At 43.8% G+C, this 25726-nt stretch overlaps 1 protein-coding gene across 7 annotated transcripts in view; it reads right to left on the bottom strand.

Moving 5' to 3' along the window:
• Nucleotides 1–8619, bottom strand: part of LOC103093465 (zinc finger protein OZF-like) — a 59359-nt gene extending 50740 nt beyond the window's left edge. For 3 of the 7 annotated variants that reach the window (XR_008915905.1, XR_008915906.1, XM_016427044.2), the window contains exons 1-3: nucleotides 8381–8619; nucleotides 3157–3233; nucleotides 1596–1722 (exon numbers count right to left, since the gene is read on the bottom strand). Coding sequence is in view for 1 of the 7 variants with exons in the window: in XM_016427044.2 (XP_016282530.2) it covers nucleotides 1596–1722; nucleotides 3157–3233; nucleotides 8381–8552 (376 nt within the window). In the remaining 6 variants the exon portion in view is untranslated. Of the gene's footprint in view, nucleotides 1–1595; nucleotides 1723–3156; nucleotides 3234–3961; nucleotides 4190–8089; nucleotides 8252–8380 lie in introns of those variants that run through there. The other 4 variants (XR_008915907.1, XR_008915908.1, XR_008915910.1 and 1 more) reach the window with 4 other exon arrangements.
• Nucleotides 8620–25726: the final 17107 nt, after the last annotated feature.

The following is a 25726-nucleotide window of genomic DNA, read 5'->3' as shown; positions in this document are numbered from 1 at the left end:
TTATTTGTATGTATACCTTCATGCCAAAGCGAACTGCCCCGTAACTGGCCTTTTGTCAATGTGTCCAGAAATTATTATTGATTTTGTTCTTTTTATTCTCTTATCCTTGAATTATTGTAATCCTTAAATTGATTATGTTTTCATGATCCTTTGAAAAAAAATTATTTTTTTTTTCCAATGATCACCCAAGGTAATGTAAAAATGAAGATTTGAACCCTGGACTCCATTCCCCAAAAGTCCTTGCTCACTTCCCAAAATGCCTTTTAACCTCACCTGGGCCAAGGTTATAAATAAATATATATATATTACAATTTCTCCCTTCACCTGTCTTATATAATGAAGGGGCCTTTCTCCTGAACAAAGCTGACTGCTCCATGTGCACAAGAGATTCCATTACGTCCTCAGTTCTGCTGCACACTGTCCACTTATCTTCAGTCATTGCTTCTCCACTGTCTACATTGCCACATCTCCCTTATTTGTGAAGACCCACCAGTCTCTGATGCTGCTGTCCCCTCCCTCTCCACTTCTGTGGCTAACCTCCCGGAGGAGCCCCCCCAGAACACATGCCTCCAACTCCTTCCCTCTCATTCTCTTCTTAACACACTACAGGCTGGATTCCAAACTCATCATTCAATGGAAAGTGCTCTCTCTAAACTCACTGATGATGTCTCAACAGCCAATTCCAATGGCTTTTTTCAAACATCGTCTAGAACCTCAACAGCCTTTAACACTGTCAATCACCCTCTCTTCCTGCGCTTTCTCTTCTCTAAGTGCCTCTCTACTCAGTGACACTCCTCTATCCTGATTCTCCTCTTACCAAGATGATGACTCCTTCTCAGTAACCAGAGGTTCCAGAGAAGAGAAGGCACATGAGGAAAGGAGTCAGAGGAGCTCAAATCATATAAAGCAACGACCTCTTTCCCAGAAACACAAAACAGAAACATTTTGCCTACTGGCCATAAAGGATTTAGGATTGTTGGAAAAGAATTTCTCTTTCCATTTTGTTGTCTTTTATTTAAATGGCATAACTCAATGATCTGAAGGTCGAACACCACTGAGTAATTCAGGTATACACAAGACCTCAGAGAAAGAAAATTAAGGAACCAACAAGACAGGAAATTTATTGTATAGGCATTGGCCCCCTAGGCGGCCCAGGCAAATTAAGAAATTATAGATGGTTACTGAGATGTGATGTGTGAGAACTAGTGGGTGGAGAAATCAGCTTATAAATGGAAGACTAAGAGGTCTTTGGAGTCTTCTGGTTGGAGCGTGGAACCGGGAGGAACTCTTGTCATTGCTCAGCTTCAATACATCATGGTCACCAATAGATTAGAAAGCTAAGTAACTTTCTACCTCTTTCCTACATTTCCCTCTCGTTACTACTACTACTACTATGATTTAATAAAATTATAAAGATACTAGGAATCTCATAATTTAATTTTAATTATTACAGGGTTCTCCCTATAGGATATGTGGCCTTAAGTGTTCTTATCTAATAAGACCATATTTATTTAGCCTTTTCTTAGCCTACAGCAAATGAGGTTGCAAAAATTCCAACATACTGACACTGATTCACAGGGCATTGTTCTGCTTACCTATGGAGACCAGGTTCTCATAGTTCTCCAACATCACATTCCTGTGCAGGGCCCTCTGGGCAGAATCCAGGTGTCTCCACTCTTCCCAGGTGAACTCCACAGCCACATCCTTGAATGTCAAAGATTCCTGAATGGAACACATTCCTGCTTAATCAGGAAAACTCCTCTAAAAATATTTCTTCATTATCCACATGCTCTCTGCCTCACTTAATACTGAACTCAGGAGCCAGTGTATAAGTTCCTGAGTTTTTCCCAACAATGAACCCCCAAAATATCATTTCATTTCAGTCTATATAGAAAATCCAAAGATCAATTTAGTAAGACACGTTTTTAGCAGTATAGCCTCAAGAAGACTGCATTCCATCCTTATCTATCCTTCCATCATAAGAGGTTTAAAGGAAAAGTGGGTTTAAGTCCTTAAACTTAAGACCAAGATATGATCTAGCCATGTTTTGTATTTACTACAGAGCTAATGAATTTGACATTCCTATTCAGGTTTTGTGACTAAATTGTGATAAATTAATTATTGCCAAAATATGTAAGAATAACTGCTATAATGTAGACTCATAGGACTTAAGGAATCCTTAGAGAGGGCAAATGAGCACAAAAGATTGTTTGAGGGAATGGAAATTTGTTTCTGAATTACTGGTGAGTAGAATTTCTCTGAGCTGAAATGGGTGAGACTTGTCTTTTAAGGAAAAAAAAGGCTTCTGGGATTTAATGGTGACAAAGTACACAAAGGACAGAGAATGTCCTGGGATGGTCACAGAGGCATATTCTGGGCTCACCTAGGAATGCACCTTTTATGACCATTATACTGTCTAGCTATGATCCTTCACAAGCAATATGAAACTGACTCCCACTGAATCCCCTGATGAGGATACAGTTGCATGAAGATTCCTCATGTACAGTAGAAGACGTGGGGAATGAAGGAGGTCAGAACAACCTCCCTCTGGGGGCCAGGGGTAAACTCTTGCCCAAGTCAGCATAACAGTTCCAGCAGCTAAGCAGAGAGTCCCTGTATTGTCAACCCCTCAGCTAGCTGCAACTGCCAAATCATGACATCCTATTATTAAACATTTCATGCTAGCCCCCAATACTATAAGCATGCTAGCACCCAATACTATAATCATGAACTAAGCATGAAATTTCATCATGGCAACACCACACAGCATCAAGAGATAATTTCTGTTTTTCCAGCATTTTCTTTCTCATTCCTTCTCATTTCCATTTCATTCTTTTTTAAACCCTTACCTTCCATCTTGGAGTCAATACTGTGTATTGGTTCCAAGGCAGAAGAGTGGGAAGGGCGAGGCAATGGGGGTTAAGTGAATTACCCAGGGTTACCCGGCTGAGAAGTATCTGAGGCAACATTTGAACCTAGGACCTACAGTCCTGTGAGGCCTGCCTCACATCCACAGAGCTACTCAATCTACTGAGGCTTGGGTCCCAACATGAATTTGAGTGAACACAATTTGAGTGAAGACAGGAAAGAAATGTTAGGAAAGAGAGGCTAAGGAAGGAGACAGGACAAAGGAGAAAGAGAGTAACAGGATCTTACCTGAAACCTGGCAGCCAGGCCTCCAGAAGTCCCTCCTTCCTTCTCCTCTATCTTGCTGACTTCGGGAAGAGCTATATCTGGAGAAACACAGCGGGATAAGGAGATGTCCTAGGTTAGGCCAACCTTGCTTTGTGGCTCCTAGACAAAGCTCTCACAAGCATCCTCACTCCCTAAGCCCATATGCATCCACCTTGACAGATCACCCCTCTACCAAATTCTCTAACCCTGACTGATCTCACAATCCCAGCTGGAGAAAGCCATGACCATGTGTTTTGTCTAGGGTCCAATAGCCCTCACCACTGCCCCTAGTAACCCTTTGTTTCACCTTTCCTGGCACCTGCTCCAGCTAAGGACCCTGGAATGCCCCCATTTTCAATTAGTGCTATGTGTGGGTGAGAGAAAAAAGGCTGGCTCTATTCCCTGGCTTTCCTCAAAGGAGGTACTAGCCTCTGGAGGGGCCCCTCACCTGGGAGGAGGCCTCTGGGCTAAAACCTCTGTTAATTGACCCTCAGGCCCTCCAGTTGGGGCTTCTGGAGCCTTGCAAAAGTAAAGCCAGGGCTTAAGCAATAGTAAAGCTCATTAATTTAATTCCATACTCTACCTTCTTTCTCCTTTCTCTACCTTCACTTTCCCTACATTTTATGAATGAATTGCTAAAATTCATTGTAAATGATTTTTGTTTATTTTTAACCCTTTTATTTTTAGCTCTTACATTCTGGCCATTACACTCCCCAGAGGGAAGGGATAAAAGTTCTCTCACACTGGGAAAATTCCATTCCCCCACTGATGACCCTGGAATTCTCACCCTCCTCCTGATGTGTCAAGACCACGTCTCCCATGCTTGCCCATCCTTTGTGTTTTCTCATTACTATGACTTCATTCATGTCCTTTCTGCCCAGCTGCGAGAAGGACTGGCTTCACTACAGCCCTGGAGCTGGATGAAAGGTTGCAGAGCAGGGATACTCTCCTGGGTTGTACTCCTTTCCTTGGGGGGTAATCCTACACCACCTTCTCCTTGCACTAAAGCTGAGGCCTGAAAAATGATAATCATGTTACTTAGGGATCTGGGGACCAGATTCTTATTCCCAGCTGGGAACTGACCCTCTCTCTGAGGGCTGGGCTCCTGAGGACTCTGCTAGGAGCCACTGAGGCCAGAGAAAGGATGGAGATCGCAGGACCACCATGAAATCACAATCACAATATTGGAAATCAGAAGCTGGACATTGTGAACCTTAAAAATTCTCAGACCCTACTTCATAAGGTTTGGTTAAGACCATTCCCCATTTGGGCAGTGAAGGTACTTGACCGGGAATGTGGGAACTCTACTCCACCCCTACTTGGGCAAGCCCTAGGGGAAGATAAAGTTGTAAACTCCTTGCTAAACAAGTGCTTTAACCCATATTTATAGTAGGACATAAGTTCTTAACCTGTGCCTATTTTTAGATCTAATACAAAAGAATGCTAAGTACCTATAAAGGTCAGGCACACAAAATCACAAAATCAATTCACAATTGTAAGGACAATTTTAGGGTTGTGACCTAAAGTAAATTAATTTGGTTACCAAGGAATAATCCAAATAAAATACCCAAGTCAGTTTGGAAATTTATGGTGATTTAATCAATTTGGAGGGAGGAAATGGAGGAGAAGAGAGAGTGAAAGGTATAGGATTTCTCCTGCCAGGCCTGTGCCAGGGGGAGTTCAAATTCCTTCAACACAAGAACTTTGAAGATTAAAGGCTTTCTCTAAGAGGATACTACCAATCACATCTACCAATCACTGTCCATGTCTTCCCTGTGCCAATGGTGGCTCTAGCTTAACCCAGGACCGCCCAGAGGTCTGTGGCTTTGCACATGTCTGTTGAAGGTCATATTCTCAAATAATTAAATCTTGATCCTTTGCTGCAGCCCTTCCTAAATCCTGTTACCCTGAGCAGGGTGGAGATTGGAAATTGTATTTTCCAAGACCTGGTTCTGTCATTCCAAGTATCTCTATTGTATCAATTCTAAAATCAATCATGACTCAAAGAACTTCCTGTTCTATGCTTAAGCATAGGTCAAAGCCCTTTCCATTGTTCAGCAAAAGGTTTCTGTCCTAAAGTAATCTTAAGAAGGGAGGAGGAAGAACCTCCCATGTCAATGGGGTTCACATTCCAATAGAGTTCCCAGGATCATTAGGAAATTCCCTACAAGCATGAAACCTTCCAATGGTGAAATTTCCAACATTCACAAGTCTAAGAAATTTTAAGGTTTACAGAAGGATGCCTTTTGCAAGCATGCAATGACTCCAAAACTTAGCTTAAAACAAAAAGAGATTTATTAATTTAGAAAGTAATGACGAGAGTGGCCAGGAGGATAGCAAGGTGGAACAGCAAGATGGGGAGCAGGTCTCTGGGAGGACAGCATGAAAGGAAAGGCTATTCCCCCAGACGACATCAGTTCTGGCGATTTTATACATTTTTCACAACAGTTAGTTACTCAGCCATGAGGTGGGGTAATCATACTGGGGTCTACCTGAGGACATAAAGATTCCTTAGTTTTAGGGGACAAACAGATGTCTGATAGGATTGAGATGTGGTCTGAAGGTGCATCTTTCAGTCCATCTAGAGGATGATCAAAGGAAGATAGTCATCTCAGGACCCTAGAGGGGTCATTGGGTGTTTTTAGGCTCAGAGTCAGGAAAAAACAAGGGAGTTCCCCTGATAATAATTTGCCTGGGTTTCTGGGGTACAGTGCCCATGTCAACAACAGTAGCCCAAAAGGAGTGGCAGGGGCAGCTCTCATCTGACCCCAACAGGGCCTGGGCTCTCCAAGCAGAAACACCCCCAAAACATAAAATATTACGCATGGGCAGATGGGGCAGCAGGACGTGCAAAGTCAGGGGGTTCCCACATTCTTCTTGGGGCATGAGGGCCTCCCAGAAAAGGTAGTGGGAAAATAGGTGAGAAGCAGAGGCCAAGAAAACACCTTCTACCCAAGAGGCCTTCTAGATCATCCTGTCACATACCTGAGACTTCACCCTTACACACGCATGCACAAATGGCACCCCAAGGTACCCTACAGCATGCAATATGGACTAACTCATATGAAACCCACCAACAATTAATCCATGAACCAAAAAGCATTTCTTGGTCACCTACTCCACGCCGGACCCCATGCTGGGCACAGGGAGAGCAAAGACAAAAGACAAGGAAGGAGCTCAGGGGCCAGGAGGGAGACAAGATGTGCCACAGGTCTGTGCCAAACAGATTTAAGGCAACAGTTATGAGGGAACACTTCTGCTTGGTATTGAAAGACTCTAAGGATCCCGGAGGCAGGAGGACAGAGAGGGCATGCCAGGCACAGGGCACAGCCAGGGCAAATGCAAAGAGACTGCAGGAGCTGAAGTGCAAAGGCTGGTCATCCTATATCTGGAGAGGAAGAAGGGAAAGGTGGAGGAAGGGAGGTTTGAGTCCAACTGGGAAGGGCTTTAGCTGCTAACACTTGAGCTGATTTATGCTTCCTGGAGGGAGCAGGGAATCAGTGGACTTTCTGGAGTGGGAGAGTGCCATAAAGCCTTTGGCTGGTTGTGTGCCTCAGAGGTGGTAAAGTCTTGGGAAAAGGAGGCCCATGAGGGTCCTGAAGCACAGGAGTAAGGGATTAGGTGTGTAGGGGAAGAAGGGGACAGAAATGAGACCGATGGTGGACACAGAAGGCAAGACCTGCCCAGGGCATAAAGGTGAAGGGGAAAGAGATGGAGGCACTGACTGGCATTCCAAAGCTGCCCACATGACTGTCTGAAGTTCAGAAGAGGATTTTATAAAGAGATTGTGAGACTGAGAGGGAAAGGGGTCCTCTGAGATGTCTAGTGGCAACCCCTGATTTTACAGATCAGGAAACTGAGTCCCAGGATGTGAACCCAGAACCTCCACCTCCAGAGTCAGGGCTCCATAGCGTGGCACAGGATGGAGCTGAGCAGAGCAAAGGGTGGAACCATCAGCCTGCAGAGTATGAAAAAAGACTGAGATTTACCTCGAGGGACTGAAAAGATGGAGGAAGGAGATGCCAGGTCCAGTCACTGAGGGGGTAGGAGGGGATGATGGTTCAGATATGGAGGCTGAGCAGGAGCAAATGGACACAAAGCCACCCAAGGAGAGACAGTGGTCAAGGGTGTCCATGTGAGCGACAGTGCCAATATGGCCGACCAGTCATTGGGAAGGGCTGGGGAAAGTGCCACAAAAGGTGGTAACAAGAGAGGGGAGAGAGAAAGAGAGAGAGACAGAGACAGAGACAGAGAGACAGAGACAGAGAAAGTGAAAGACAGAGAGACAGAGAGACAGACACGAAGGGAGAGAAGGAAGGAGAGGAAGGAAGGGCATGTGGGATGTAGGAGGCAGGAAAAGGAGAGGACAGTCTGGTATCCAGTCACTGTGACCATCAGTGGACAGAGGGAGGCCCGAAGGGCTGGTGGAGGCTTGGAATGACTAGACAGATCTGGGCATGTGTGAGGGTACCAGGAGTTGGGGAAGGTGGAAGCTCTGAGATGGGGCACAAATGTGGGCAGGGTGGCAGGGGAGACAGAGGGAAGGAGAACACACACTCCTTCTGCACAGGGTACTGAGTGAAGGGTCAGGAGTTAGGGAGATCCGAGTTCAAATGCAGCCTCATATAGTTACTGGCTTCTGTGACCCTGGGCAAATTACTTAACTCTATTTGCTTCAGTTTCCCCTTTAGCTGGAGAAACAAATGGCCGGATGCTTCATTATGTTTGCAAGAAAACCCTAAACAGGGTCATGAAGAGTGAGAAGAGACAGAAAAACCACTGAACAAGAGAAAGCTCCACTTCCCAGGGCTATGGAGGAAGCACCTACTACTGTGCCCGGCACATAGAAGGGAAAGAGGCGGCTGGAAGGAAGTGAGAGGGACTTGGGTGAGGAGAGGTCACGCTACCACATTACCGGGGGTGGGAGAGGTCACGGGACAGCCTGGTCCTACGTCGGGTCTTCAGGGGAACCTGGAGGGGTTCCGTAGAGCGAGGACAGACAAAGGCTCAAGGATACAGTTCTTCCTGGGAAGGAGAGGGGAACTCGGCCCCTCGTGGTAGGATGAGCACAACACCCTTCGCACGCGTGTGCACCCTCCCAACCCCCCCCCCCCCCCCCCCCGCCAAGCACACACGGAACCCAACCCACACCCACCCACGTGTTTCCCTTTGCTTTCCCCACCCCAACCCGCCTTCCCAGACTCACCCCGGAATCTATAGTGAAGAGGGGGAAGGGGAAGCCAACTGTGTTGCGCCTGTGCACTGCGATCCTCATCCCACGACTGACACGCCGGTGGGCATTCCTGTCCTCCCTCTCTCACGGACCCTGCAAGCTTCCCTAGCACTGAGGAGACAGAGCCCAGAGCTGGAATACGCATGTGCACTCCTCCCGGAATCTCGCTCACGTGACTCTGCCAGCTTCCTTTTAGGGCAGGGCCACAGCAGGCTAGATGGACAGCCAGATGAAGCACTCCCATAATGCACCGCCCCTGTGACCAGACTTCAGCGGGCATTCTGGGAAACAGTCTGAGTCCCGCCTCCATTTCCCCGCCCACCTTCAGCCCCCTTCAGGCACCCCGGTGCCTTTCCACTCCGCTCCTCCCCTTCCTTCTTGGCAGGGGAACGAAGGCTTTATCCTGTCCCAGTTATCTCTAGCTTAGATTCTCTGGCTTTGATTAAGAAGGTTAAGGACGGATGTAACTGACTGGCCAAATCAAGATCCTGTCCGGCCTCAGGCCTCAGTTTCCTCCTCTGTAAAAAAGGCAGGTTCGGCTTGGTGACCACAAGCATCCCTGAGCCTTCAGGCTGTCGCCTCACGTTCTGGCCTGAGAGTCTGAACGGGAAGGATGGAGTTACAGCCCCCGAGACCCTTGGATTGTTGCACAGGACCCGTGTCCCGGCCCCTCTTCAACCCTGCGGGTCCTCACCCGCTCTAACCCCTGTAGACCCGGCTCCTGCCCGGTCTCTCTGGCAGAGCGGCAGAAGCCCCCAACATCACAAGTACCAGGGGGTTCCCACAGACTCCCACGGAGAAGGACCCTTCCCCGCCGGCTCCCTTGGGCACAGGCATCCGGCCTCACGGCTGTTTTCTGCTTTGACGAAAGATGGACACCACGGACTCTAGTCCAGAAGCCGCGAAGACCTATTGTGCTGCGACAGAGGAAGGGTCCGAGGCCAGATTCGAGCCCAGGGTCCCCCTCCCCCGCTCCAGGCCTGGCACTCCCCACTGAGGCACCCAGCGGCACCCGAAAAAATAAATGTTAAAAAAAGAAATAAGAGGGGGAAGCTGGGTAGCTCAGTGGATTGAGAACCAAGCCTAGAGACTGGAGGTCCTAGGTTCAAATTTGGCCTCAGACACTTCCCAGCTGTGTGACCCTGGGCAAGTCACTTGACCCCCATTGCCTAGCCCTTACCACTCTTCTGCCTCGGAGCCAATACACAGTATTGACTCCAAGACGGAAGGTAAGGGTTTAAAAAAGAAGAAGAAAAAAAAGAAATAAGAAATGGCCCTTCCAAAAAGCAAATATTTTATAGTTCAGGTCAATACAAAAAGGGTGCCGTTATTTGTCACTTGCCCTCAGATAACGTCACAGAAAATATCCCCTGGAAAGTGATCCCGAGGAAATGACATCCTGCTTCCAGGAGAACAGTCAGCACCAAAGGGCTTAATATCCCGGTAGAGAGGATGGAGAGTGCAGATGGGGTGAAAGGAAAGCAGGGGAGCCCACCTGCTTGGTACCATGGACAGAGCACGTCCTCTCTCAGGCTTGGAGCTCAAGCCTCTGCCGCCCTGAGCTGGCAGTGGAGAAAGGCTGCCCTGCCTGGGCTCCAGGTTGGCAAGGATCCATGGGATTGGGATGAAACTCTGCCCATGAGGGCATCCTGCAGTGGGGAGCTAATGGCGTTGTGAAATGACTGATTCTGCCCATTTGTGTCTGTAGATTTTCTCACTACAGAGCTCAGCCTTTCTGGGGAAGAAACTCAGAAGCAAAGATCCACTGGTGATGGTGCCTGTGATGTACACCAGAGAATCCACACTGGAGGGAAACCCTAGGGATGTAATCAGTGTGGTAAAACATTCACCCGGAGGCCCAGGCTTACTGTGCACCAGAATATCTCCATGGGGAGAAAATTTAGGAATATAATCGCTGAGGAAAATCTGTCTGAATCAGGTCTCTCTCTTTGCCTCTCTCTGCCTCTCTTTGTGTCTCTGTCTCTCTTTGTCTCTGTGTCACTCTCTGCCTCCCCAATCTATCTGTCTCCCTCTCTTTGTCTCTCTGTCTCTGCCTCCTTCTCTCTGTCTGTCTACCTCTCTCTCTGCCTGTCTCTCTTTTTAAACCCTTACCTTCCATCTTAGAATCACTACTAAGGGGTCAGCTAGGTGGCTCAGGAGATAGAGAGCCAGGCCTGGACAGGAGAGGTCCTCAGATCCAATCTGACCTCAGACACTTCCTAACTGGATGATTCCGGGCAAATCACTAAATCCTCATTGCCTAGTCCTTACTGCTCTTCTGCCTTGGAACCAATAATCAGTTTTTAGAACTATTTTTTAAATTATTTACCATAGAAGAAATACTAAGTCTTAGTTCCAAGGCAGAAGAGTAGTAAAGGCTAGGCAATTAGGGCTAAGGGATTTGCCAAGAGTAACACTCTTATCCGTCTTTAACCTTTTTTTTTTTTAAACACTTACCTTCTGTCTTGGAGTCAATACTGTGTATTAGCTCCAAGGAAGAACAGTGGTATGGGTTAGGCAATGGGGGTTAAGAGACTTGCCCAGGGTCACACAGCTTGAAAGTGTCTAAGACCAGAGACCTCCTGTCTTTAGCCCTGGCTCTCAATACACTGAGCTACCCAGCTGCCCCAACCTCCTTTACCTTCTTAATCAATGTCAGAGAATCCAAGCTGGAGCTAAACTTTGTGAATGTTATCAGTATGGAAAATCTGTCAGCTATCAGAAGAATACTGATATCCAGCTAGAGAGAATCCTTTTGAATGTAATCATCATGAAAAGGCTTTTAGACAGAGATCCAGATTTTCTGTACTTCATCAGAGAATCTACACTAAAGAAAAATCTTATGACTGAAATCAATGTTAGAAGTCCTTTACAAAGAAGGTTGGTTTTACTGTATATTACCATGATGGCAAACCTATGACACATGTGTCACCACTGACACACGTAGCTGCCTGCCAGCTCAGTGCTCCTCAGGGCCCAGGAGCCCCATGTCCTGAGGTGGGGAGTGAGCTTTGGACAGTGTGCTCCAAGTGGCTGGGGTCTGTGTTGCTCCAGCTGAGTCAGGGAAGAAGAGCTATTCAGGCAGGCTGTCTGGTCAGCAGCAGCCACTGCTCTTGTGGCAGACTCCCCCTTCCCCCACAGCAGGTTTTTATTTTATTATACCCTTTAAATCCTGCTATATTGTCTTTCACTCTGTTCCTCCTCACCAATATTTTGCTTTTTGTCACACACACACACACACACACACACACCTACCTCTCTCTTCCATTACCTCCTTTTTCTCTTGTCTTATTCCTATTGTACCCCACTGACCATACTTTTTCCCCCTCTGTAGCCAGTTACGATGAGAGTTAAGCATTGTCCTTCACTATCCTTATCCTCCCCTCTCTGAAGTGATTTTTCACACCTCTTTATGTTATAGAATTTACCCCAGTCTATCTCTCCGTTCTCTTTTCTCTCAGTGTAATCCTCTCACCTCTTGTTTTTTTACATATCATTCATATGCATACATATCTTACATACATATCATTTCCTATTATCACATTTACATACATATATCATCCTTTATTATCATGTACATCATATCATCATAGTCAGCTTACTGTGATATTGAAATCAATTTAAAAGACTGATATTAATTTTATTGAAATCACTTTAAAAGACTGATATATTAATTCAATGTCGCCAAGGAATTCACTTATGTAATCCCTAAAGGAAACACTCAAGTCAGCTGCCAAAATCTTATCCTGTTTTAATTACAACAGGAGGAAGGAAATATTAGGAGGAGAGAGAGAAAGAGAGAGAGAGACAGAGACAGAGACAGAGACAGAGAGAGAGAGAGAGGAAAAGGGAGAGAAAGAAAGAGGGAGAGAAGGAAAGAAGTTTAACTCAAAACGACTCTGGCTCAAGCTGAGCCAAAGCTGGCATTAAGGCCTTGGATAGCCTAGGCACGGAAGGGGGTCAGTCCTCATCACTCACGTGATCAATCTGAAGGAAAGCAGTCTGCAGGGATCCTCCAACCTCAAGTATCAGCCTTGAAGTGACTCTCATCCTACTCCCAGGAAGTCCAGAGAACTCCAGAGGCTGTTCTCAACCTCACATCCTGTATATCACATGTGCCAATGGTGGCTCAAGCTTGACCTAGGACCACCCAGAGATCTGCCCTTTTTTTGCATGTCTGTTGAAGGCTATGTACTCGAATAACTAAATCTTGACTTTGGGGCAGCCCTTCCTAATCTTGTTACACTAATTAGAATGGAGAATGCAGTTTCCAAGACCTGATTCTGTTATTTCAAGTATCTCTATTGTTATTGATCAGGAAATAGATAAATCTGATCTTCTAAAGAATAGTCTGAATAGGGTAGAGTAGTTTTGAAATTCATATTACTTACCCACCCTCTTTCTGTATAAATTCCTTCTATCTTCTCTACTAGGAGTAATTTTGAAGAATTATGGGTATTGAGTTCCAGTCAAGATGGCGGCTTAGAGAGAGCTAAAGTTCAGACCTCCGGAAACCCCTTCCTTACGGATCTCAAGCTGTGTGCTCCTAGGACTTCGAAATTCAAAACAAACAACAGGATAGATCCAGGGAACCCTCCTCCTGGACCTGGATCAAAAGGTACGGCCCCCTAAAAGCCAGTACCTGAGATCACTCGGATCTAAGGGATAGAAAGAAGGAAGGTCCCAGGACCCATCCCCCCCAACCCAGAGTGCTGAGACCGAGGCAGCAGCGGGAACCTAAGAGCCAGCAAAAGGACCCCAGGGCCGGCTATTCTGTAGGCCACACCCTGAAAACAACCTGAGCCAGTCGCGGGGGCACCCAGACAGCAAAGAAACAGAGAGAGACAGAGGGGAGCCCGTAGCTCCCTGGCTGGAGCCTTCTGTCCAAGTCTCAGGGAAGGTCCCTGCTTTAAGACACACTCAATCCAACCCAACTGAAGTTAATCCTATCAGAGCGCCAGGAAGCCTCAGCCCCTCCCCCCTCAGAGTGCAGGCCTCTCTGGCCCACAAAGGCTCTGAGATACCTTGGGGACAGTGCTAAGCCAGGCTCAGAGAATGGAAATAAGGCAAGGAAGAAGCATCAGGAGGGAACTGAGAGCAGTAACACCCGCAAAGGGACAAATTGCCTGGGGCTAAAGTCTCTGAACACCAGACAGAGATAAGAAAAGCTAGACCTCCCCACTCAGATAGAGATGGCAAACAGCACAGAAAAATATCAACACTCCAAGAAAAACAAGAAGAAGGGGGCGACTTTGGACACATTTTATGGAGCAAAAATACAAAATACAGAGGAGATAGAAGAGGAAATATGTTTCACTACAGTGTCTTGGTATTTAAATCAAATATAAGGTGGCTGCCAGGGAAATATTCCCAATTATTCAAATACCCAAGTCAACTGGGTTTTATAGAGATTTTAATTAATACAAATGTGGAATTAAAGAAAAAAGAGAAAGAGAGAAAAAAGAAATAAGTATGAAGGGCTTTAAGCCAACATGGCCTAGACCTGAGTCTTAAGAGAGAGAGATCAGTCAGTCAGTCTTTTAACACTCACCACAAGGTCTGCCTAAGCAAGGATTCTAGTGACTCCAGGCTAGCATCATCTCAGCTGCTTTCACCAGCTCCCTCCTCCATCTGAATGTTTCAGAATGAGTCTTCCTCAATCTGAATGTTTCAGAATGAGTCTTCCTCAATCTGAATGTTTCAGAATGATCTTCAGCTCTTCTCTGAGCTGTTATTTTAAGGGCAAAATCTCCTATGTCACCTCCCCTAAGTTCTTCCATCTACTAATCACTGTAGATGTTTTCCAAAAGACAGCCCATTTTGAATTCACAGCTGAATAGATTAATCTCTTTAGTAAGTCAGAAAAAAATGCTGTTGTGTTGACTAATTTCATTAAGAGAAAACCTCTGAGTAAGTTTTCACCTTTTAAGTCTAAGTTGCCCCACCTTTATAGGCACTTAGCATCCCATTGTATCAATTACAAAAATAGGCATGGCTCAAAGAACTCCTTTCCTTTATAAGTATGGTTTTCAAGTGCTTTCATTGTTTAGCAAGGAGTTTTCTGCCCTAAAGCATTCTTAAGTACTGGTGGAATAGAGGTCCTCCAATAGCAAGGAGTTTTCTCCCCTAAAGGAGTCCCAAGTAGGGATGGGGTAGAGATCCTCCCATAGCACGGAGTTTTCACATTCAAGTAGAGTTCTCACTATCTGGTAGGGAATTATTTCAAGTAGGGAATTGGAGGATTCCTCAATGTGGAGTAAAATTTTTAACATTCATAAGTCTGTGAAATTTTAAGGTTTACAATACATTATAGGCCTGGCTTCATAATTCTCTCCTAACCATGTCTGAATACTTAGGTTTGACTCCTGATTTAATGGACTGTTGCATTTGCTAAATTGCTACATCTAAATCAGTTGCTTGTTGAGTGGATTTTAGCTTACAAGGAGAACAGCAAATGGAATTTTGCTTTCTATACCGTTTGTGTGGTTTTGTTGTTAATTTCATATTTCTTCTTCAGGAAACAGTCTTTTATCAAGTGTCCTCTGTTGTGGCAGAAAAAGGATTCTCTCATTTCTCTCTGAACTGGTTTTGGTTTACAACTAGGTTTTGTGTAAGTCCTAACAGTGTTTCTTTTCTTTTCTTTTTTTTTAAACACTTACCTTCTGTCTTGGAGTCAATACTGTGTATTGGCTCCGAGGCAGAAGAGTGGTAAGGGCTAGGCAATGAGGGTCAAGTGACTTGCCCAGGGACACACGGCTGGGAAGTGTCTGAGGTCAAATTTGAACCCAGGACCTCCAGTCTCTAGGTGTAGCAGTCCACCCCTAGCTATGGGCAAGGGGAACAGTTGGTATGTGCAGATTGCCTTAGAAGAGAGCATGCTCAGTCTTGACCATGCTCAGTATTGCACATGCCTGGGAAGGCCTCTGACCCTTGACCCCAGCTTCCCCCAGGTTAGGCGGGAACACAGGTTTCTTTGTGCTCACCTGGTTAAGAGAAACCACACCTATTCCTTGTCATTAACCAATGAGGATCATCCCTATGTACTGTGTATATTTGCATATCAAAGGGTATATGTAGCCCAGCAAGCTCCACCTCTAGCTTTCTCTCTTTCAGGAGCTGATGGCTGTCCTGGCAGGAGCTTGGGCCAAGCTCCATCTTTAAATCTTCTCTATCTCTCTTTCATCTCTCTGACCTGTGTGGTATTAAATGTAGATCTCTGGACTGGTAAAAAGCCTACGGAAGGGTCCTTTAATCAGAGCTTAGCTGTGGCTCATGGAAAATTAATAAAGACTCATTCCTGCCACCTCATATCTCTAATTTGACTCCATCATCCCCCTCGTGGCATCTAAAACTTCTATCCTGTCTCTATCTTCTGTAATGGTAGAAATTTTAGGCTCCTGGGAGAGGTTATGAGCACTGTAATGGTTAAAATTGTGGCTACAGGATTTATGTAATATTGAATAATGGCCGCCAAGGAATTTACTTATGAAATTCCTAAAATGAAACACTCAAGTCAGAATGGAGTTTATGGAGGTTTAATCACACTGGGAGTAGGGAAAGGAGAGGGAGAGAAGGAGAGAAGAGAAAAGGGAAAGAGGCTACTCAACCTCTGACCAAGGCAGAGGGAGTTTTAGGCCCAAAGGGCCCAGGTGGAAAGAATCAGTCCTTAACTCACGTGACCGATCTGAAGGAAAGCTGTCTGCGGGCGTCCTCCCTGTCCAAGCTCCTAACACCTACTCCCCTCTCGCTCTCTCCACAGGAAGTGAGCGAATTCCAGAGGCTGTTCCCTACCTCACTTCCTGTGTCTCACAAATGCCAATGGTTGGCTCTAGCTTGGCTTAGGACAGCCCAGGTGGGCAGTTAGTTATTTCTGATTTGTCATTGACTAGCACATGCCCGTGTAGTGTGGGTGTGCACAATTTTTGGGTGCTAGACCAAGATGGAGACTTTTTAAAATTCACAATCCCCCCTGATGATGATTGGGAGACTAGTCTCCCCAATTGATCACTAAACATAAGCATACTGCACCCCAACAATTTCTAACTGTACTTTACAAGGGAAAATTATTCCTTGGTCAATTAAAGAATTTATTATTGGGGTAATGCCCTCCATTGCCTCCTTGGAAAGAGGATACTGAGGAATGCAAGGAGGTGGGCTGGATTTAGTTTTTATTTGCACGGGAGTAGCTGATTTAAGTAAGCCTACATCAGTAGAAGATGTGGCCCAAAGAGACTCTGGTATATCTGTAGGTATTTCAAAGGTGGGAGGCTCCTTTGCCTCTTGGCTCTCTGAGAGAAATACAGGGAGTAAATTTAAGGTTTCCTCGGGCACTTCTAAAGAAAGGGAGCCATCTGGGGCACACATTATTGTGGCTTGTAATTTGCATAGTAAATCTCTCCCCAGCAAATTTGTGGGAGATCCAGGCATTAAAAGAAAAGAGTTCTCAACAGTTAGGGGTCCCACATGTACCATGCGAGGAGAAAGTTTTGGGACCTTTAACGGTTTTCCTGAAACACCTACTACATTTAAAGAGCCAATAGAATCACATTTCTCATCTGGTTTGCTTACTAGAACTGACCTAGATGCTCCAGTGTCTAAAAGACAGTCATAGTATGAATTTCCTACCTTTAAAGTGACATGAGGTTCCTTACTGTTTGGGGGGGAATATATAGGGATTATTGGCATTAAAATATCAGGGTCTGGAAAATCAAAGGTCTCATTCTTTGATTCCAAGGCCCTCACCCCCCCTTCACACCTTCATAAAGATGCTTGGGCAGTTTTTTGGGACCCTCCACGCTGTTGGGGTTGTTCACCCTGAGTGTAGCGTGGTCGAGCTCCATTTCTTATATATCGTTGTTGGGCATTTTTGGGGGTAGTATCATTTTCTGTATTTTGAGCATCGTCATTTTGATTGGCATTGTGGTTCCTATAGTTATTATTCCTAAAGGTGTTATTATTTCTTTTTTCCCATAGCCTGCTCCTACAGACTATCATTGCATGGCCTCTCTTCCCACAGAAGAGGCATATTAAGGGGTTTGTTAATGATCTATCTGTGGATTCCTGCAAAGGGGCCATGGTCTCTCCCTTACTTTTCAATTGTTCCTTTAAAATTTCAATTTCTTTTTCTAAGTCTGACACTGATTTATTGTGTGTCTCAGGTTTTTTTGTATGATTCTTATAGGCATATGTTGCTACTTTCCTCAGTTCTTCGAGGTCCATAGACTCCCAGTTGGGACAGCTGGTTTCAAAGTAGTCTTTTACTGCTGAACAACAATTCCTAACGAATTGTCTGCGTATATGTTTAATGTCTTTTTCTCTGGACAAATCAAGGTCCATATATGTACTTCCTACGTCAATATGTCTGTCCATAAAGTGGGAGGGGGTCTCATTAATTTCCTGTCGGGATTGTTCAAATTTTTCCCATGCATCAGGGCTATCAGAGCAGTCTCTCATGGCTTTTAATAATGCTTCTCTGGCCAGGACTAGTTTTGTGTGATCTTGTGTAATATTAGGGTTCCAGTGTGGATCTACAGTTGGCCAGTGGTGAGATCCTCTACCACTTTTCTTATTAGCTAGAGAGATGACATTATTTTTCTCTCTCTTTGTCAGAAATGTATCTAACAAATTCTCCACATCCAACCAAGAAGGGTCAAAGTTCCTGAATATATTTTCTAATTTTTCTATAACCAACATTGGTTCTGCCTCAAATGATTGAACATTGTGCTTGAATTTTTCTAAATCATCAGGTTTAAAAGGTGTATAGTGTCTTACAGGCACCAAGTTCCCTTCTTTATTAAAAGTGGGTACTTCCCTCAATGGAAATAAACTTCTGTCTAAACTATCTGGTGTTACTGTTTCTAGGCTACTTGCTCCATTTTCAATGTTAGGATTATTGGCTGTTGGAGCATGGGGGTTGGAGATTAGAGCGTGAGTGGAGGGGAGGGCAGGGGAAAGGGCTGGGACAGGAACAGGGGGTGGGGCTGGAGTATGAGCATGTGTGGGGGGAAGGGCAGGGAGAGGGGCCGGGGCTGAGGAGGCAAGGTAAGAGGCATGAATGGAAGGGCTTAGGACAGCCCAGGTGGGCAGTTAGTTATTTCTGATTTGTCATTGACTAGCACATGCCCGTGTAGTGTGGGTGTGCACAATTTTTGGGTGCTAGACCAAGATGGAGACTTTTTAAAATTCACACTTCCTACCTTAAAGCTTCTCTCTCCTCTGAGGAAGCTTTACTAGGCCTGACTTTCAATCCACTGTGCTACCCAGCTGCCCCCTCAGTGTTTATTTTCTTAATTTCCTCTATCTACTTTTCTCTTAGGTTTTTCTCTGTTACTTCTAATTTACCTTTTAAGTCTGGCATTTGTTTATGTTGTTCTGAATGATTATCATGGAGGTAACTAGCGGTTTCATGTAATTCTATCAGGATTACAGTAACATATTTAGGGAAGTAATGTTTAAAAATGTTCTTTAATAGAGATGTGCATCCCTTCAAAAACTGTCTTCGCACATGACTGGTAGACTCCTCACTATAGCCACTAAACCGAGAATTGATTCAGCCATTTCAGATAGAGGATCAATGAATGTGCTGGATGTTCCCCTTTATCTTGCATGACTTTATCAAATCTTGCCCATGCATTAGGTTTCCAGGTACAAAGCTTTATAGCTTGGAGCAAATCTTCCCTACATTTCCTTAAGTGTGTCATGCTTGTGGGATGTGCAAAATCTAGGTCTTCCCTTTGCTCCTCTGTGGGCTAACTCATCAGATTGTTATCTGACTTGGCCTTTCCAATAAATTGGCACTGCTCATGGGGACTGAACAGTTCAAACAAGAGAAATTCTACATCCTGGAAGTCTGCATCAAAGATCCTGAAAGCACAGTTCAGTTCTTTCTGTGTCTTAAAAGGCTGATTGATAAAGTTGGGAACTTGTTTTTTCAGGGATTCAAGTTTCTGGGATGTAAACTGTCTATGCACTTTAGATTGTAATACACCAGTTGTACTTGATAGTTTAGTGACCTCCTTCAGTGTGTGCTTGTCACTGTCCTTTTCCTGTGTGTTGACCTTTGATTTCTTTGCCTTTCTCTCTTTTTCTTTGGGTGCACTATCTGCCTAGACATAGTTCTTGTCCTTAATCTGATCTTACCCTTTTTCCTTGATAAATTCCTCAATTCAGTTCTTAATAACATTTTCCAAGCTAGTATCTACCACCATTATCTGAGCTGCCTTTTGGGGGATTAGATATCTATATATATTCTTCAAAAGAGTCTGTAAAGCTGCCATAGAGATGATGTAAACTTGAGTCAAAACCTGCCATCTTATAGTTTCAGTCTGAAATGGCAACTGCTGTGTAAACATGGTAGGGTTGCCAATGTAATCCTGAGAATCAAAAATCATGTTGGTCATTCTGAGATAGAGTGTTATACACCCAAAATCCAGTAATGACTGCCATCACAACAGCTCCACAGAGAATTTGCTTAAACATTTTTTTTTCTTTTCTGCTGTTTCCTAGTAGGGCTTTTAAGGTTCCATCTTTTTAGGGGTGCCAATCTGTAATAGATGAAGGGTGTATATTTGATGGTATATTAGATAACTAATGGATCAAGTTTTGCCTTTCCTTCTCCCTATGCCTCCCATTTTCCTCCCTCTTCAGAAGCCTTTCAGATTCCCCTCCCCCCTTTTTCAGTCTCCTTCAAGTCACTCAGTGTGAGCTATGAGATTTCAATGAAATAGTTCTTAATCTTCTTTGTCAAACAAGGGGTTTATTTGGGGAAGACAGGACAAAGATGGAGGACAAGGTAAGAGGAGTGGGATGTCCCTATTATCTATAATGAGTGTTGGTTTGGAGAATGTTGAGGGAAATGGCAATTCCATTACAGGCATGAAACAGAGCCAGGCAGAGAGGGACAATTGTCCTTCTTTCCAATCAAATCAGTCAGGCAACCTCCTACTTGATTAACTTAAGTCCCAGAGATACAACTAGCTTCTTTCCCCACATCAGCCAGAAACCAAAAGCCTTTCAGCTCAGTCTAGCAGTTGGCTTGGCTCCTGCTTTTCTTGGTAACATTCCAAATGGAATTTTCATTTGACTGACAGATGACCCATCCCCAGCTTCTATCTTGCATGCTTCTTCCACAGGGGAGAGCAAACAATAACAGTGTATGTTTTGTTAATAATTCTTTACATCACCTTTACTTCTGAATCTTTCCCTCTATAATTTGGTACATTCTGTTCTATACCATTTTTTGCTCTCAAGGAAATATTCCAAAATTTTACTCCTTTTAACTTCTTGGTGAAAACTGAGGGTTTGTTGTTGATTCACTATAGGATTCGAGTTCCATAGACTTTCTAGGGAACGGGACCCTAACATCTCTATGGAGGTAGATTTTCCAGATGTAGAGCTCTGGAATCCCAGACGTATGAGATAGCATAATCACTTTTCTTTAACATGTTGAGTGCCCTCTTTATGAACACTTCTCTTCATTTCTTTTTTTGCATTTTATGAGAAAGGGCTGTAAAAAAAGCCACTTAGATACTTTACCTTTTCAGTATGCAAATGTAAATAAAGTATAATTTGGAAATATTTTGTTTTAATATAAGAACAAACCTCTCCAATTTCTACTCTACATTGTTAAAACATTTTTATTCTCCCACCCCCTCCAACAACAACAAAAAAGTTCTTTGTTGTAAGACTGTCTGATGATTGGCTGGCATATCTCATAAGTCAGATGCCACAAGAAACATCTTCACTACATTCCTGAAAGAATTAAATAAGGTATCCTGTATTGTTCTTTAACAGGTACTCAATGACCTTTTCCAATGGACTCTAAAGTAGTCAGATCCAAAAGGAAAAAAAAAAAGCAATCCTCCATATAAGGAGAAAGGGCATTATCATCTGAAACACTGTAGAAGGCCATTTCAACAGGAAGTGTCATATGAATAGGGCAGAACATTCTACTGGCCCCCATCCCAGCATGAAAGTCATCAAGAATGCCTCAAGCATCTAAGCAAAAGAGATGACTCCAAATTTCCTGGAAGACTAAGACTTGCTATGGGGGGAGCACTATCATTCAGAAGTGGTTTTCCATAGACAGCTGGCTCATCTTTGATATTCATACACTCTTGTGGTCTTCTGGTTGACAACTTTTTCAAATGGAGTAAGGAAATGTCCAGATCAAAGCAATTTGATTGTATTTTCCTTTGAGTGTTTACCTAAACACTAAAATGAATATAAACCTAAAAATGAAGAAATTCAAAAGAAAAAATAATTTAAAATTTCTAAACACTACTTTAGTTACCCCATGGAAAGCAGGCCTTAAGTTGTTAGTTTTGTTTTTTTTTTTAAGAAAATTTAATAAATAAGATACTTTGTTCACTACATAAAACATTTCCTAATGCATTTTCCCCAAAATCCTTTCCTTGACCCTTTTCAGGTTGCAAAAAATGGGCCCAATCCTGTGGAAAACTATAGAGTATCTTACAACTCTATTTCTGTGTGGGGCTCTCCTTTTCAAAGAAGAAATGCAAAGGCAATAATTAAGAGGATGCAATAAAAATCCTTAATACTAAATGTTAAAAAAGAAAGAAAGAAAGAAGAAACAGGACTTGAAAGAAGATGCAATAGAGTTCAAGCTTGGAAGGTTTTAGTTGAGGTTCCATGCAGTGAATGAAAATTATGTTTTCACCACACACTTGGATGTTTCAGGTATATAATTCTTGGCACCTCTGTGGTTTTCAGTTGTTCACACATAGAACCAAAGTCCTTTCTAACTTTTCTCCTTCTTCATCCATTGGGTTCTCATTCTTATCCTTTGATGAGATGCTTTGAATTAATCTGACTCACTTTTACATTTTGAACTCAGTGTTCTTATTTCAATGGTTTTCTATACTAACAAGTTGGCTGGAGAACAATGAAAGCTTTCAGTTGGACCTGTTACAGAACATTCAGATATTCTTCCTTTTGTAATTAGCAAGGCCAGGGAGACAGAGAATTCCTTTGCATCATATTCAAAATATTCATCTAATGTATTTCAGTCTGATCTTTCATGTTCAGTTCCCTGTCAATGTAGCTCTCTCTGTGAGGAGAGAAGCCACAAGGTAGGAAGATAGAGACAGGATAGAAGTTTTGATACCACGAGGGAAGTGACGGAGTCCTAATAGAGATATGAGGTGTTCAGGATGAGTCTTTATTAATTATCAATGAGCCACAGCTAAGCTCTGATCAAAGGACCAATTCTGTAGGCTTTTCCAGTCCTGAGATCCATACCACGCAGGTCAGAGAGGTGAATAGAGAAAGATTAAAGATGGAGCTTGGCCAGAGGCCAAGCTCCTGCAAGGACAGCCATCAGGTAGCCTGAAAGAGAAGGAGCGAGCAGAGAGCAGAGGGCAGAGAGCAGAGAGGGAGAAGGCGGAGCCAGCTGGGCTAGATATAGTTTTTGATATGCAAATATACACAGTACATAGGGATGATTCTCATTGGTTAATGACAAGGCATAGGTGTGGTTTCTCTTAACCAGGTGAGAACAAAGAAACCTGTTTCCCGCCTAACCTGGGAGAAGCTGGGGTCAAGGGTCATAGGCCTTCCCAGCCATGAGCACTACTGAGCATGCCCAAGACTGAGCAATCTGCACATACTGTGTTCCCCTTGCCCATAGCCAGGGAGCGGTCTGCTACAGTCAAGAATCTGGATAAGATACTCTTGTGGTTCCCTTTCCTCAACAGGATCACTACTGCAACTCCTCTGCTCGGACTCCCAGGCATAGGACCAAATACAATCAGTGTGAATAAAAAGAAACCAGGGAATCAGGTTTCAGAAGAAACCAGTGTACCCAGTGCCCAGTGGGAAAAGGGATAAACTTCAAACAGGATTTTGGAACCTACTTTTTTCATATGTTAGTCCAATATAATTTTAAGTCTTAAAAATTATGCCCCAAAAAACTTTGTTCTCAACTCAAAATGGACCATTGGAACTAAGATCTTTTCAAAGTTGGGGGTATTTATGGGAAGCTTTGCGAGATCAATGTAGGGGATGTAGGGTTAGGATATGTTGGCAATAGGATCTTTTCTGGTTTGTTGAAATAGGAAGTGAGGAAGTTTTTGGAGTTTGGTGTCACCAGAGATGAAAATTCCTAGGAAAGAGAATCTGGAAGAAAGGAGGACCCAGGACTGGCTTGTGATGCTTAAGCTGTTATGCATCCACTGAATGAGAGAATAAAAGAACAGTGTTGGCCCCATGTCATGGATAGTGGTGTTATACCCAAGATGAAGTGGGCTTTGTGTAGCTTAGCCCACAAATGACAACTGGTCCCTTCGAAGTAGAAACTGCCTCCTCAGGTGTAGTCTTGTCTATATAGTACAGGGTATGTGCAGTTTGATGCTTTAAGAGTTTAACATATTTTAGCTGAATGTATTAATAGTATTGTCAACATGGAAATATAGAGATCCCCAGTTTATTTAGTTTGAGTGTAGAAACCCCAGGTTTTGACCTTGTCACAGGAGAGGTTTCCCCCTGAGGGAAGGTCCCTCTTCATCAGACAGTGAGCTTCCTGGTAGTTTGGGTGGGAACAGCTAATCCCATCCAATATTGAACATCCCTTTTATACCAATGGTTTCTTCCCCCTAGGCTAAGGTCCATGACCAAGGTGACCCAGCCCTAGGCTGAGTCTTTACCTTTTGTGTCCATTGTAGGGCCCCAGCCCCTCACTATTATTCCTGTCTGGAACTCTTCATTTTCCTTTCTTACCATTGTAAAGTCAATCAACTGTCCCTCTAATCCTAAAGCCCCCAGGTCCCAGGGGCTGGTGACCAGGGTGTCTTGACTCTGTGCAGTCTTGGAAAGCAGCTCTGTTGTGGTATTAGTAGTGCTAACCCCTTTTCCCTTGATTAAAGAGTGATTTTTGACTATTTAATAGTTCTGTGTTTTTTCTAGTTGACAGTATTAAAGACTTGCGACTTCATACTGCACAGAGACTTTTGGAATGCCCTGTATTTCAACTAGCATCAAGTCAGGTCTAGTCTCTGTTTGAAGGAGGAATCTTACTGTTAGCTTCTCTCTGAGAGCTTAGTCAACTTAGATTCTCTTCCCCAAATCATTTAGATGTGTTTCATGGTGGTGACTGAGAGCTGGATTATTGAGAATCCACCATAGTATTATAGTCATCAGAGCCAAATGGTTGACTTTGATGGCCCAGAAGTGGGAAGATATCATGGAATTCTAGAACCAGAGCAGACTTTTGCAATGGCCTATTCCATTTTAGAGAAGAAATTGAGGTTGGAAAAGATGTTGGGATTTACATAAGGGCTCCTTGAAAGTTAGCTGATCCCAAAGTCCAAATGTCCCAACTTTGAATGGCCCATTCAAACAGATACTTAGTGACCACACGGCATCCTGGACCCAGTCAAACCCACTGAAATCCTGATGGACTTGCTTCAGGATTTTAGCAGTATAATGGGAACAGAGGTCCAGGAAAGACTGTCCTATATCCACATCTGTTCCCAGTGCTGACAAGACTTCTGTGAATTGTACCTGCTGCTTTGGGAATTTTCATCTCTCTTCCTTCTGGGATAAAACTTCTACTCCAAAAGAAAAAAGAAGAACAAATGTCTAACCTCTGATTTTTAAAAAATTATCCCCAGAAACCAATTTTAGATCATTGTTTTCTGACATTTTGTAATTTGGGTTCCTCCATCTTGTATGGCTGAAGCTGGTCTCTAGACCCTGTGACCGTGGAGTTCAGAAATTTCCACCTAGGCTTTACCTCTGATATGGTGGCAGCAACAGAATACAGTGGAAAGGGCATAAGACTGGGTGTCAGGTTGGGACTTGATTAAAAGCTGTTCTGTCACTCTTCTACTATGTCACTTTACATTCATCCCTATGGAATTTCTTCTTATTTGATCAGTCTAATGCTCTATCCTAGGAGTTGACAAGCTATAGTCTGTGGAACAAATTTTACCCACCACTGTTTTTGTGTGACCAGAAAGTTAAACATGATTTTTACCTTTAAAATAAAGTTATTATGATTGGTAAGTTTATTGCATCTAAAAATGAGAAAAACCATTCTTGGTACTCAAGTTGTACAGAAATAGTGGAGGGGCCGGAGCTGGCCCTTGGCCCCTGCTCCATCCAATCAAGACTTTCTGGAACATGTCATTGTGTTACCTTCCTGCTTTGTCACCTGCAAACATGATGACTATGCCCTGCCCCTGAGAGAAATGTTAACAGATACAAAACAAATACCTCTCAGAGATCTTTGGATTCTTTTGACTGTGACCCATTAACAAACACTCTTTGAATGTGCTATATATCCCAAGTCATTCACTATAG

This window comes from Monodelphis domestica, chromosome 2 (assembly GCF_027887165.1).
Source record: "Monodelphis domestica isolate mMonDom1 chromosome 2, mMonDom1.pri, whole genome shotgun sequence".
NCBI classification, from domain to species: Eukaryota; Metazoa; Chordata; class Mammalia; order Didelphimorphia; family Didelphidae; genus Monodelphis; species Monodelphis domestica.
The sequence above is the reverse complement of the archived record's forward strand: the minus strand, read 5'-3'. Positions and strand labels throughout refer to the sequence as shown.